Source organism: Mus pahari, chromosome 10, assembly GCF_900095145.1.
Source record: "Mus pahari chromosome 10, PAHARI_EIJ_v1.1, whole genome shotgun sequence".
Classification (NCBI taxonomy): Eukaryota; Metazoa; Chordata; class Mammalia; order Rodentia; family Muridae; genus Mus; species Mus pahari.
In genome coordinates, this window is record NC_034599.1 from 11,311,405 (window position 1) to 11,326,967 (window position 15,563).

Sequence of the window (15,563 nt, forward strand, 5' to 3'; positions counted from 1 at the left end):
AAAAAAAAAAAAAAAGAGCCAACGCAATAGAGTTTCATAGTATTTTTTCCTTTTACTTGAAAACTTGTTTTCATGATCAAATTTGGCAGTTACAAACCTGTATACTGTTGGTTCCCGCCCCCCCCCCCATCTTGTTTTAGTTTTTGGCTAAAATTTTTGTGTCTTTTTATTTTATTTTGTTTTTATTCCATTTCTTTTCTGCTTTCTTTTTTCTTTTTCTTTTTTTTTTTTAAGAAAAGAACACAAGACTGAATACTGCCAACAGCAATATCTGTAGAAATAATGCATTTATATAAGGGACAGATTCAGTGGTGTGTTTTATATAAGGGACAGATTCAGTGGTATGTTTTATATAAGGGACAGATTCAATGATGTGTTGTTCACTTTCCCGTTTGCATAAGGTTGCTTGTGATGTGTGTGTGAGGCAAGGTGAGTGTGCATGTGTATGAAGAAATGACAGCTCCCTCTGACTAGGAAATGGCATGAAGGTGGAGTGCTTCAAAACTGGGCAAAACTCATTCATTTTAAAAAGAAACACTTTTCTTCTTTTGAAAACGGAGTTAAATGAAAACTGTGGAAGCAAAGGAAAGACACAATACATTTCAAAATGAATAAAAACCATTGTTTTCAAATCTAAAGTCCTCTTTGTTGTGGGTGTACCCCAAAAGTTTGTAGAACAACAATGTGGATGACTGAGAATTCTATTCGACCCTCCAAATGAAAGCATCCAGATAGGCATTAGATACTGTATCTACAAACGCCTGGAAAACTGAAACCAACTATATACAATTTTATAAACATTTTAAACACCAAAAACATACATCTTTTACAAACCAGCCTGTTTTTAACAGACAAATGTACAACATGGTCTCTGGTACAGTGCTTTGCAAGAACCCTCCCCATTTCCAGACATATCTGTCACTCCTGAAATGCAGTAGTATGGGCTCATAAAATTGTTAAATAGGAGCAACTCAGGTATTTGTTTACTGAAGGGTGCTATAGGACATACTAATGGGTCCAACGTACTCCAAATGACTACAGAATTCTCTAGCGCATCCTGAACACTGGAAGAGACTAATTATGGCCTTTGTGTATTGTTACATACTTGTAATTATTGCTTTTCATTATTACATAAGGAAAGAAATACCTTCTTCTTTTCCTGTCTTAGCCAGCTGGCTAAATATTCACTGATGCCAAACCCACGCATGGCTACTTTAAACCTCGTTCGACACACAACCGGAAGCTCAAAGAGGTGGGTCTGAATCAGAGATGTGCAGCTGAAGGTTGCAAGACACACACTAACAAGAACACACACTAGTTTCTCACAGACCACACAGAAAGATGGCACTGAAGAAATACCCCTTGGAAGTCCCATGTCCCACGAAGCACAGAATGTCCAGACCTAACCACATGACTAGTGTGTGCAGCAGTGAGAAAGCCATGCCACCCACAGAACTCGAATGCTGGATCATCCTGAAGTATTTCATCTGAAGGGGTTTTCTGGGTGTTTTACCATCTTTCTCTTTGTTTGTTAGTTTGTGCTTTGGCCCTCCCAGCTTCAGCAAAGTGATACAGCTTAGTGGCTAGGCAGTCAGCAGATAAAGGCCAGTGGGACATGGTCTCCCTTTTCTTCTGGGATAGTGATTTCCAGTGGTAGACCCAGGTGAATCTACCCAGCCCTTCCTGTGACTCCAACAGCTTGAACCCTAGGATTATGGCCTTGACCTACATCTATTGCTATGACTTTCCCATTGCATTGTGTGAGTGGGCAGGATAGGGGTACACAGAAAGCAGGCATGGGATGAGGCTCAGCAGCGCAATACTCTCAGAAGAAGGGAATAAATGCAGCATGCTGTCTATCCTTAACAGCCCTTAGCTCCTGCTTAGAGGGTGGCAAAGATCGACAGCTTGGCTCAGCCTGACCAGCACGTGTGCCATACTTTCTCCAACAGATACAAAGACACTCACTAATTGGCTAACATTGTCCATCATAGTGGACAGGACAAGAACAGCCGGTAGGCAGAGCTCATGAGAAGAAAGCAACATTAAAACCGTCAAACACACCAGGTGGGGGTGTTGCACACCACCAGCTTCACCACCATTGATGACTGTAGTCTGAAGACATTCCTGTGCTTACTGAACCCCCATTCTAGAAACATTCATTTGGCAAAAGCAGCATTGTGATGAATGTCCATATCTCTGGGCCCACCAGAGTCCACAGAGAAATGGTCTCTATTTGTTTTGTTTTCTTGCATATTTCAGTGAAGGGAAGTGGGAAGTGAGAGATTAAGCAGAAGGAAGCAGCTGTCAGCTCAGGGCAGCTTAGCGGTGAGCAATGTTATGGACGGGGAATAGCGCCTAGGGACAGGTGATAGGTTTTGTCAATGAGTTAGTGTCTGTGTGAGTTTGGGCAAGTCTCTTTCTCTCTCTGGGCACGCTTCCTCTCTTGTAAAATTGGGACCCAGAGCAGGGAACTTTAAGGATGAATTCTTTAGAACTCTGGCCACTTCTCCTGGTTGCTTGTAGAGCTCACTGCACCCTGTTTCCTAATCTGTAAGAAAATCTAATTTTTTTTTTTAAAAAAGACAATTGATTTCATACATTTACAGATAAGTAATCCGATAGACTCAGTGCTCATCCTTAAAGTCTATAGAACTATTCTGCCGAAATTTAGCAGGAAGCTGTCCTAAAGAAAGAAGTATTTTATGTAGGTCAGAGGAGAGGTTGGGCAGGGATTTCTTCAATGCCTCCACCACTGCCTGCAGATAGCTCTATTTATGCCTTCATTATAGGGTCAGCCAGGCATTCTCTCTGGAAGAGATGCTGGCTAAGCACTGGTGACTCATTGGCATGGATCTCATCTCATATTTCCTGGGGGCAAGAAATGAATTGTTGTTTTTACTTTGATGGTTTTATGCTGTTGTGTTATTAAAAGCACAGCAGTGATTCAACTCTGGACCATTAGTTTGTCATTTTCTTTGTGATTCTTGCAAATGTGCTTCTTACGTAAGAAAAATACTAAAGACTTGATTCTTGAAAGCGGCCTTAGTGAAATTCATTTATTTCAAACCACAGTGGGGATAATGCCTCCGTGGAGAGTCTAACCAAGAGAATGGAAGAGAAGTGCAGAGAGACCCGACAAGCGTATCTACTAACTCAGGATGTTTGGGAATGAAAGGGATTTTTCTTTTAATGACAGATATTCAGAAACACTGACTCTTACAACGAAGTAAGAGGATTAGAGACAATTGAGGAGATGATTGGGGTAGATCTCAGATAGTTCCCTTCACACACCGATGCTGGTGTCACTAGGAACCATCCATACAGAGATTTGCTCATGAGGCAGATGTGCAAATATGCATTCATTTCCCATGGCCACTGCAAAGGCGGTGGCCACGGCTGATCAAAGTAAGAGAGGAAAGTCAACTCCACTGCTAACCTTAACTTTAGGATGTTGGGCTTTTGTATTTTTAGTGGGAAGAGCATTCTGTTATGGCCGAGGCCCACCTGTTAGATGGGAGGGAAACCCTAGCTTGTAATCAAATGTTACACAGTTTCAAATAGTAGTTCTGAAAATTATAAAACACTGTCTTTAAAAAAATCCCAGTACTTGCTTTAAGTTAATATAAATGGCAGTACTAAAATAAGGTTAACTGAATTGGAGTAAGATATGGCATTTGGTGTTCCTGTATCACTAAAGATCAGAGAAATCGAAGGTGAGCGGGCCTTGCTCACCTCAAGATTTCTAACACTGAATCCTAAACCCTTTGGGGCAGCTTCCTCAAGAGCAGCTGTAGTGAGTGCACACTCAGAGTGATATCTAGGTCCTCCTCACACGCACGCATGCACACACACACGCATACACACACTCACATACACACACAATTTAATGTATACATAGTCATTACCTACTTTCTTCTTAAAAACCTAAGAGTATTTATAATGATATCATTACCAGTTTAGAATAACACACACAACTTTCACCTGTGGTGTGCAGAATTGTGATTACCTAGGCTGAAACCTTCGACCGTATCAACTCCCCTCTCCTCCGAATTGTGAATTCTGCTTAGACTTTCAAAAACACCGCATCCTAGAGAGCGATATACCAACAAGGCCCAGTTTTGGCAGCAATGTTAGAACCATAGATATGGCCAGGAATATTTGACAGGAAACACAAAAACAAGATCGCCACCATTTTTCTAATGATTGAACCTTAACCTCCCACAACCCACCCCCTGGACAGCTTCTTATTGCTCTTTCATGGTAACTTTCTCAGAGATCACAAAACCCAACAACATTATATTGGATGCTTAACACAAGTGAGAAAAAAAACAAACCTGAGCACACTGAGCATGTTACTGAAACCTAATTTTATAGCTGAAAATTAGGCAGCTCCTTTAAACAACAGAGTTGGTTTCAAAGGCTTCCGCCCACCCTCGTGTTTTGCGCTCACTTTTCTTTCATCTAGAACACTAACTTTTCTGACAGACATCTCTACTATTCTCACATCCTTGGCTCCAAATCACATGCAATGATGCCCCTGTGATGGTGGCGGGGTAAATACTGCAAAGGAACTCCGGTTTCATACTTTCTGGGTCACAATAATGCACAAAGCCATTCATGATCTCCCATTTAAACTTAGTAAATTAATTTCTTCTCCTTTGCATTCCAGTCCACAAACACCCACAACAAGGATTGTCCACTCCCCTTTCCCCCCAAAACAATTCTGAGCCTCTCCTTGTCACTCTGGGAGTTAAGCTTGCTTGTGACAGAAAGACTTTCGAAGGTGTTCCTCATAGGAAATCCACATTTCCACGGACTGCTCTCCATCCAACACAGGTGCAGCTTATTTCCTTCCATGCTTTAATAGTCAGGGCCCAGCACCTAGGTGTATCCTCTACACCTGGGTCTGCTGCTGTGTTTCCACAAAGGGAATGTGAATGTTGGTGAGGCTGAGCTCGCCTGCGCTCTCGTAGTCACTCATGGCTACCTCAGAATCATCAAAGCCACAGTGGGCTGACATCTCTGAAGATGAGGTGCCTCTGGAATTGTGCAAGGGCAGAGGCACACTGTCAGTGGGGGCCATGACCTCTGTGCCCTGGTTCATGTTTACTGCAAAAGTACTAAAATCACAGCTGGAGGATGGGCCCCCCAAATCCGTTTCACCGGGGAGTGGGTGAGGAGGGAGGTACTGACTGGGGTGAAACCGGGGCCTTCTCCTGCAGTCTGGGCTCATGGTGCCCGTGAGCGAGGTGGGCTGGGAGGGAGGCAGGGCCTCATACTGGTCAGGGAAGTCCTCAGGCAGTGGTGGGGGGAGCTGATCCTGGCTCAGGAACTCTTCTTCGTGAGGTGGCGGGTATTCACTATCAATGTCATATCCACCTAGGTAGTAGTCACTCTCCAGCTCCCGTGTGCTACCCTGGTGTGGTGCCCCTCCATCCTGGCTCTCATAGTTGGGCATTTCTTCGATATCTGACAGTCGTGCCCCAGGCATCCAATCAGAGGTGTCCCAGTGATAGGCTGTAAGGGGAAAATCTAGATGATTAACTTCCTCTAGACTAGAGGAGGGGCAAAGATGTATGAAGAGCAGTATGAGCCTGCCATGCATTACTAAAGACCAGAAGACCCTAAAAGCCAAGGTCATATGCTAGCTCTCTACAGTGGCCCATTAGGGCCAGCCATGCTCTGGCCTGGAGAGAGAGCACGGAGAAGGAGTGCCTGGCTGGCGCAGACTCATACTCACTAGGCCCAGAGATGTGGTCCCCAAAGGCATGCTGGACACATCCTTAAAATCTTCAATATCCATCCCTACCCCTATTTCCCATCCACATGCTGTGCACAAGGCCGGACTGGCAGCATGCTGGCAGAGAGATGCACGGACATACTGTGAACTGCCAAAAGCAAGCAGCTTTGCTGGTAAGCGGGTGAGTTCCGCACACGGGCAATGGGGCTGGGGAATGAATGCATGTTGAGCTGAGCATACAAGACACCTGGAACATGCAAAACTCAGACTGGGAGACTGGGAGGGGCTGGAGGGAGGGGCATGTTAGGAGCAGCAGAGCAGTGGGGAACACAGAAACAATGAGCTGTTCTGGGTGGTGGCACAGTCACCTCGGTTGTAATTCTGTCCTTGGTCCATAACAGACACTGTTCAAACACAAAGAGAAACGTGAATCTGGCCACTCAGGCCATGGGAAGAGATAAAGTAGATTCCAGAAGCTTTAAGACTACTCCAAGAAAACCAAAGCCTAAGCCTGAGTTCAGATTTTTAGAAAAATCTCTCCTTACTGCTACTTAGGAAATTAATGCACAAATTTCATCTGTATTTTGCTATAATTTTATTAAAGCACTAGCAAAATTACCTGATATAAATTAAGCCTCATAACATTGCCATTTCTGATGATTTTATAAGTTTCTACAGCTAACAGCAGGTATTCAACAGATGCTAGAATGAATGTAATATTAGCTGATTAACCTGGGTTGCAAATGAATATTCTTTACTTTGAAGAGATTTGATAAGAGAACATAGATACTTAAATAAATTTGAACTAGATTTTCTTTAATAATTGTTACATTTATTGGAATCCACAGAGATATGTCTGGCACTTTACTTGATTTTTTTTCTGGAGCTGGAGACCAAATCTAGAGTCTTGGGCTAGGCGGACAAGACATCTATCAGTGAGCTCAATTCCCCAACCCTGTTATTATGTTATTTAAAACCACAAGTATCTTGCACTTTCAGCCCCAGATAAAGACCACAGAAGCAAACTTTCCAGAAAAGCACAGACATGCTGTGATAGAAGAAACGAACAAACAAACAAACAGAAATAAAAAACCAAACCGTAAATACCTTCATTCTCTATAGAGTCAACTACATTGTTGACAAGTTGAATGACAGTCACTATGGATGCTTTTGGCAGCAAAAGAAGACAGGAGGGAGGGGGAGGACAGGTCCTGGTTAGTTACATATTTCAAACACAGGTTAACAAGTAATAACAACAATAATGAAGACATTATACACAAACCCCACAGCCTTCCAAAGTCTGTCCCTCAGGGCAGGTGTCAAGAGGATGCTTATATATGGGCGCCTGGGATTGTTGGAACAGAAGGGAAGGAGTAGAAGGATGGGGTGCAGTGGTCCTAAAAAGCATGGTGGTCAAAGATCTCTGAGTCACTTCTTCACAACCCATCACCTGTCACCAGGAAGATGGTGGCCCACGGAACTCAAGGACATTTCTCATCAGTGCTCATAGAGGCCCTCAGAGGAAGATTTCACTGTTCTGGGGAGATTCTTCATTGCTGGGCAATGTGCTCTGAATCCAATGCCAATGGAGTAGGCAACATTTGAACTGACATGAGTCTAATGGCCTCACTCATGTCGTGGATGGTTCAGATCAACCGGAAGCCCATCTCCTGCTGGGAGGCTTTGGGTATGTGGAGGAGACCTCTGGTCTATTGAGTTTTCTTAGATATCCATGACTTCAGATGAAAGGACCTAGTGCTCTCTGCCCCGACGCTGATCCTGAAGGGGTAGGTGTGTGAGCTATAGACCCTTTGAGAGTCATAAGCCAGACATCATGGCTGGAGCTGGTATCTGGTGTTTGCAACTATAAGTTCTTAATGTTTAACACAATATGCAAAGTTTCTGTAGCTTTTCTTCTTGCTGGATATGAAGGAGAGAGGATGCATCAAAGCAAACACAGCCAGGATGGAGGCTTGTGTGTTTGGTTTAAAAATTGTCAAAAGAAATGTAGTTACATGGTTTGTTATTCTGCCAGATAGGTACACTAGTATGTGAGTGTGTTTATGAATGCGCATACCCTTGAGTGTATGTTTGTGTGTGCTAATACATCTTTGCGCATTCATGGGCCTGCGTAATTACATGTGGAGATCAGAGCAGGATGCCTAAGTGTTTTTCTCTTTCCCTTGTCATCTCTATTACCTTGAGACAGGGTCTATCAGTGAACAGGAAGCCTGGCATGTTGGCTCGGCTGGCTGGCCTGTCTCTTACCCCAATGCTCAGATTAGAAATGTACCACATGCGTGAGATTTTATGTAGGTGCTGAGATATACAGAACAAGGGTGCTCTTTCTAAGGAAGTCAGGGGTGGCTAGTGTGGGGTGAACATATGGGAGAGACAGGGGTTATATATGAGAAAACAAACTGTTGTCACTTTCCCTGTGTGTGCTCAGAGGTGTGGCTACTGCTGTCACTTTCCCTGTGTGTGCTCAGAGGCATGACTATTCTGTTTTTCTATGTTCAAACCATTGAGCCCAGGACTTGGCACATAGTGGATTAACAAGGTCCATATGTTGAAAATTACATTATCAAGTATTATTTTTTCCTTGCCGATTGCTGGTAAATGGGAAGGGCAGCCTAAGGTGTTGGCTCAGGGGGTCTGCACGCCCCTAGATGGTCAACTTGAGTGCCGCATTCTGGGCAGACAGGCATTTTTCTAAGGGGCTGGGTCATAGTTTTTTTTATCAGTTCCCCAAAATACCATGACCCCAAATGATGAGACAGGAAATTCAATGGAACAAAGACATCACCAGCTCCACAGAGAAGCCGCTCCATCTCCGAACTAATGACTAGCAAGGTGGTGCCTGAATATAGACCAGAGAGGCGAGGAGCCCCAAGCATCCCAGAAAGGGTACAGAGTATCCTATTTGCTGTGAACTGTCAGTGGGGAGGAAGCAATTCTGTCATCATCTATGTCAAAGAAAACTCATGGGGAGAAGAGGTTGTTATCCACATGCCCCAACATGTAGGCCATGCTCTGACCAGTGACTTATTAGGTCTTCTGTCAAGGACTCCAAACAATGGGTGAAAAACAGTTAAAGGTCATCGAGAAGGACAAGGAGCAGGACAAGAAACAATGCAGTGGTGTCCCCTTCTCCTCATTTGCTGTCCCCAGCACCCATAGGAAAGTGCTTACCATTGTCATCTCCAGAATCTGACTGAAAGGAGCTGAGGGAGTGAACTTCAGAGTTGCTGCCTTTGTTACTGTTCGTGAAGCAGGTCACTTCTCCTGTGTCTTCAGTCCCTTTGTCTTCAAGAACCGCAAGAGAAAGCAGAAACAACGTTCAGCCTTATGCAGTCTTTCATTCTTGCTCTCTCTCTCTGCCTACCCCTTTTTATTAGAGTTTTTTTTTTTTCTTCAAGAAAATAAGTTAGCTCCACAATGGAAAATTGATTGTGCCATAGGGGGCAAAGGTCTGTCAATCAAGTGATTTACATTATGGATTCGAAACCCTTAACCCATGGCAAATGAGCTTCTGAATAGCTGTCAGCTGAAAGTAACTGTTCCTGCCTCAAAGTGAGGACTGCGGGGAGACTGAAGGGAGGCTGGTGCAGCCGAGCTGCTCTTCATTCAGACTTAATTTATGTCATTTACATGAACCGATGTGGTGTCAACACCAGGTTAAATGAGATTACTTTAAAAACAGGGGCATAAATATTTTATAGCGAGAAAGCCGTCCTATTTCTTCCAGCTTCCCTCCCTGAGGATCAGTGGGATTTTTCAGCTCTGCCTTCTAGAGGGCAGTGGTGGTTCATCTTGGGGTTGCCAGTGTTCTCTGCCCTGCGTCTGGTAAGAGGAGAGGTAGATGTGAGTTTTCCCTTAGTTGTTGGTTTTCTCTCTCTCTCTGCTATAGAAAAAATAGGCAGGCAGGCAGACAGGCACACATGCATGTGCGCACGCGCGCGCACACACACACAGAGCTTTCCAATTTAATAGATGCAGGAAGCAATAAAAGGCTCCATTTCTTGAGGTGGTCAAGTCCAAAATGAATTAGTTGCCAAGAGATTGTCTCACCAGCTCTAACTCTGTCTTGTTTAACAAAGAGGAAAATACATTCTATAAAATCCAATGCTACTTCATGGGAAATTTTGAGTTTGGGCCTGAGGTGGATTCTGGAAATAAAACTGTCACATAACTAGGTGGGGATGGAAAATATTCTCTAGGAAATGCTCAGACTATCCCAGAATGTGACTGTAGAGAGACATGGACCTGTGATTAAGGGAATAGCTACCCTGTTTTGCAGCCACAGAAATTATTGTTCCCCCATAAAGAGTAATATCAGCAGGAAACAGGAGGACTCCCCATCTCCTTTTAGATAATTAAGTCAGAGATTTGGATAAAAAAATGATAGAAATGCAGAGAGACACAAAGGGGAAATTCATCTCCCAACGGTAGTGCCACAAAACACGACACTATTTTAGCAAAGGGCAAGGTGTCCACAGCTGACCCTTGAACACTGAGGACTATGTGGTCACCGGACCTGGTGGCTGCAGTGGCCCACCCAAGTCCTGTGCTTTGTTTGCCTTTACTTAAAAATCCCTTTTACTTCCTAAATAAAAAAGAGTTGTTTGGGTGGGTGTTATTGTACCCACCTTTAACTCCAGGGCTTGGGGGACAGAGGCAGGTGGATCTCTGTGAGTTCTAGGCCCTACTCTACATAGTAAGTTCCAGGCCAGCTAGTGCTAAAGAATAAGACCCAACAAACAAACAAAAATCAGCAATCAAAAAGGAGCTTCTCGAGAGGGGTGTGGTGGCACACATGCCTTTAATCCCAGCACTCCGGAGGCAGAGGCAGGAGGATTTCTGAGTTCGAGGCTAGCCTGGTCTACAGAGTGAGTTCCAGGACAGCCAGGGCTATACAGAGAAACCCTGTCTCAAAAAAAAAAAAAAAAAAAAAAAGGAGCTTCTCCACAGCTCTATTATGATCCTAATTCCTGCTAAGCCCTCAGGGTGTGATTTAAAATATGCATGTTCACAGGGCAGTAGACTAGAAAGGCCTTGCCTCAGGCTCCCCTCCCACGGAGAGATGCTGCTGTCTTGCTGTCTCGTCCTCTCCTCTGCCCCTTTCACGGAGCCCCTAGAGCCGTCCTGCTAAGAGCTGCTGAGACTTGGAACCTGGTGCCCAGGTTCTGCCCACTGCTTCTCCAGGAGCTGATAATGCTCCCCGTGATGTGATGCTCCCCATTTGGCTGTGATGGTTCAAGCAGCTGGCAGGCACACAGCAGTGGGGCAGTGGTAACTCTACCTCAGCACTCTCGCCAGATGGCGGGGTCTACCCCTCATGTGTATATGTACCTATATCATCTATAACTATATCTAACTACATCTACATCTATATCTATATCATCTATATGCATATCTTCCCTTTTCTTTTCTGGTCTGTTCCTGGTACTTCATACTATGAACCTTATGCACATGCTTGGCTTCTATAGAAGCCACCCACCTCTCCCCCTCCTCCTCTTCCCTTTCTGTTCTACCTTCTGCTCTCAAACAAGCATCTCCCAGCTTCCTTCAGAGGACTGGTCAGCCTACTTTCTCTCACCCCTCAGTGAGCTGAGACTCCTACAATATGTAATAAGTACTATTTGCAGTATGCAGGTGATGGTCAACTGTCAACTCTTTGGCATCTAGATGCCCCCATCCGAGGAACTCAGGCATGCATCCTCAGTGCTGAGCTGATTGCTTCCGACCCCAGGAGACCCTCTTCAATAGTTTCTTTCTGAAACTGACTCTTGCTTAAGGATTCCATAGTCATACTCCCTTGTCCAAAAGCACCAGTTACTCCATTGTCTGCACATGCTATGCAGGACCATGTGGAATCTAGCCCCCACCTCCTCCCACAGCATATATAGCATAGCACAGAAACTCCTCCTGCTGAGGACTTGTTAAACTGTGAGGACGCATAAACGGCCGCGTACCTGCTGATAAGCCAGTGGACCACAGAGCTTGCCTTAGTCTCATTCTGATGCCAGGGCTGGGAGCCTGCTGATGCTGCTTTGCTGGCTCCGCCTCCCATCTAGATTGTATTCAGTCCCTTGCAAGTCTGTGAGAGCTGTCTTAAAACTGTAACTAGCTCATGCCACTTATCTGCTTAAATACCTGCACCTCTGTGCATCCTAAGTCCCACCTTCTGCCCGGTACTCAGCCACCCCCCAGCCACAGTCAACTCTGTGATGAGTGCCACCAAGGCTTTTCTCATTCCAGGGTTTCTACCCTAAGGGCTTTCCTCAAGAGGTTAGAATCTTGCAGCAGGATGTCAAAGAAGAGGAAAACACAGGCACCTGCTTCCAACTGCTTCTCCTGCCCTTTACCATCCTCTGTTTTCACGAGACTTGTCTTTCCTTTCTCCCTCCTTTTCAGAGGTTAGCATTGGCTGCAGTTGCCGAGACCCAGGGGTTTCCTAGGACACTTGTCTAGTCTTGCATCTTACTCACTTTCCGATCCTGTGTCCCAGCCATTCTTCCGGATGGAGTCGCAGTCTGAGCGGCAGGGTGACACAGCTGGTAGGTTGGGGGCCACACTGCACACCACCACACCTCGCCTTGCTGTCAGGATGCGTGGGGATTCTGGGTGGAACGTGCTCATCTCCTGCGGCTCACCACCCAGTACATCCAGGCCCTTGTCCAGATTGTTCCTGGAGTCACTCTGGAAACAGGGCGTGTAGGCCATGGGGCGCACCGGCACCTGTGGGGGCCCCACCTCTTGGTACACATTGCGCCCATCTCCTGCACGCAGGCTGCGGAAGGGGATACCGTTGCTCTTATGCAGCAGTGCAGCTGTGGCCGGGTCCTGCACTAATGTGATGTTGTTGCGAGAGTAGTTCTTTCGGAAGACCTTCTTACGAAAGACGATGAAGAGTACGATAAGGGTGAAGATGACGAAGAGGACTACAGCGATGCCTATCAGCTCCTCCTTTCCCACGTATGAGTGGCCAGCCTGGATGTTGGGCACAACCACAGGGCGCAAGCCACAGTACTGGCCTACATAGCCTGGGGTGCAGTTGCAGAAGAAGGAGCCGAACAGGTTGACACAGGCACCCCCGTTCTCACACTCTTCTCGCTCACACTCGTCCACGTCATCCTCGCACCTTCAGTGATAAAGCACAATAAAGTCCTTCCAACATCAGGACAACTGTACCAGAGCTCAGGCAAAAGCTTTAAAACAGAAGGAAGCCCCTACAAAGTACAGTACCTTGTGTGTATGTGTTCAAATATGTGTATGTTCATATGCATGTGTGTGTTCATATGTGTGTGTATGAGTGTATGTACACAGGTGCACATACACAAGGGTGACTTCAGCCATTTCTGTGTCCACTGAGCTCTTGCCCATTACTTTACAAAAGGTGTGCCTTCTTAGGTTTTCATGAGATTTGGAAAGTGACGCACTGACGAGAGAGGAGTATAAAGAGGAGAATGTTTCATGTGGAAAAGATACCCTCTCCAAACCCCCTGAGTCAGGTGCACCTTAGCATTTGTCGCATTGTGTAAAATATTTCTGCACTCCTTCACTAACAGGGCAACACAGGGATCTCATAATCAAACTCACCAGCGTTTCCACAGGGAACTATGGATGGTTGCACCAAGTGAGAGACATGGACTACGATGAGCATTGAAGCACATCTAGACAGCTTTTATCCCCACAGTACTACAGCTACACAGCAGGCTTTTACAATTATTTTAAGTGTGTGTGTATGCGCGTGCGCGTGTGCATGTGTGTCCCATGCATGTGCAGGTGCTTCCACAGACTACTAGAGGGCATTAGATCCCTTGGGGCTGGAATTGCAGGAGGTTGGGAACCACTCAGTATGGCTGCTGGGACCTGGATTCAGGTGTATCTCCCAGTAGCTTCCCTGTAGCTTTAAAGTCGGATTCTGTCTTATTTTAACACCCAAAGCACATAATTAAAACTTCTCTCTTTCTTCACCCATAGTTTTGGTAATCTACCTTTAAAAATGTAGTCCAAATATCCCTAATTTGAACAGATTGGGGCTAGGTCAATCAGAAATTAGTTAGAATCACAGAGCATTTAAAAATAAGTGCAGCTTTAATACTTTAAATTACATCCAGCGATTCAACCTCAGCTAAGGAGTTTTCTGTGGAGTCCTCAGAGACGTGCTCTAATGAACATGCCAAGCTGATCTGTAATTAGGCTCCCACTTGCTGAAGAGTACACGTATGTACTTCTGAAGTGATCAAGGATGCCTGGAAGTGGCCTTTTACTCACAATTTAAAGCATTCCATTTCTGTCTGGCTCACACTTTAATTTCACTCATTTCCTGGAGGAAAGGGGTTTTCAAAGGAAAGGTAAGGCTTAATTTCTCAGAATTAGGCACCAGGCAGTGGAGTCCAGTTGTCAGGTTCTGGGAAGTGAGTTTTACGTGTGTCTCAGAGTTATCCTGGAAGATTTAGGCGGCACTAAGCACATTTAACAAAAGAAGTGCCTTCAACATTATAAAATGCATGGGGATTGAATAAGCTTGAGGGGACAAAAGGATAAAGCAAAGCATGCAAATTAGATATAACTGCTGTGTGGATGTGTGTGTGTGTGTGTGTGTGTGCATGTATGCATGTACTCATGTGTACATGTGATATATTTCCTTGTCAATGTGGTTGTGTACACATGCTTGTAGAGACAAGAGCTTGATCTCAGATGTCTTTCTCCATCACTTTCTGTCTTTATTTTTTTGTGAGAGAACCCGTCTTTCACTGAACACACACTGAAGCACAGTAGTTTGGCTAGGACGACTGGTTCCCAAATCCCAGGAAATCCCAGCCTTAGGGTTTCAAGTTCATGCCACCCTACCCAGGTTTGCAGGGAGGGTGCTAGGCATCTGAACTCAGAATCTCCTGTTTGTATTTCAGTCACTGTACCTTAAGCCAGCCCACATGAATACTGTGTGGGAAAGACAGCAGTGCACCCATTTATTGTAATGAACTACATTCAGGGTCGTTTCCTTAGGATAAGAAGTGTGTAGAGAGAGGTCCTTGAGCAGTCTCACTTACGTGACACCTGTGAGGCCGGCTTTACAGCTGCAGACGAAGGTGTTTCCTATGGGGTCACAGGATCCTCCATTCCGGCAAGGGTTAGGGAAGCAGGCTGTGATCTCGGATTCACAGTTTGTCCCCGTGAACTGCGAGAGACAGGAACACTGATAGCCTGCGGGGGGGGGGGGGGGGAGAGAGGGCCTCATGAGCTGGGGATGCCTCAGTGATTTGCATCCTTAGACTCAGCTGTGATAGGTCCTCTCGATTCCTTATCTTAAGCAAGGTCTGAATTCCAAAGTTGATCAGCACACTGGTTAGGTAGAATTCATTTGCCATGAAAAAAAAAAATACCAGGGTGCAGTTTGTATTCCATGGTAGTCCACAAAAAATTCACCTAACTATCCATATTTTATAGAACGCTAGTGATCTTGCTAGAGACCCTAAGAACAGAGACCAGGATGGTGAGGGAGATGGCAGTGCACTCTTTATCAGGCTTCTGCAAATGGTGACAGCTCCAGATGGGAGAAGCCATTGGTGCCACGATCCCTTCTGCCCTGAGCTCCAAGCGAGGCCAAGCCAACTCAACTGAAATTCAATGCCTAACCTTCATATCCCCTGTGCAGAGCCTTGTCTTTGCATCTCTTTCATGTTCTATTCATGAGCCTGTCATACAAAACTAGGCACTGATATTTGTACCACAGACAACGTTAACTATTAGGCGAATGAAGACTCAGAGTCTTACATGTGCCTTGGGGTGGAAAAGATACAATGAACTTGTC

General features: G+C 45.2%; 1 protein-coding gene across 6 annotated transcripts in view; it reads right to left on the minus strand.

The window, feature by feature from the left end:
• Positions 1–168: 168 nt before the first annotated feature.
• Fat3 (FAT atypical cadherin 3) overlaps positions 169–15,563 on the minus strand; it is a 603,560-nt gene continuing 588,165 nt past the window's right edge. For 4 of the 6 annotated variants that reach the window (XM_029542742.1, XM_029542740.1, XM_029542738.1 and 1 more), the window contains 6 exons: positions 14,803–14,956; positions 12,235–12,887; positions 8,936–9,049; positions 6,851–6,910; positions 6,112–6,147; positions 169–5,520 (listed from right to left, as the gene is read on the minus strand). In XM_029542742.1, the coding sequence (XP_029398602.1) occupies positions 4,898–5,520; positions 6,112–6,147; positions 6,851–6,910; positions 8,936–9,049; positions 12,235–12,887; positions 14,803–14,956 (1,640 nt within the window). In that variant the 3' untranslated portion in view covers positions 169–4,897. The remainder of the gene's footprint in view (positions 5,521–6,111; positions 6,148–6,850; positions 6,911–8,935; positions 9,050–12,234; positions 12,888–14,802; positions 14,957–15,563) is intronic. The other 2 variants (XM_021205908.2, XM_029542741.1) reach the window with 1 other exon arrangement.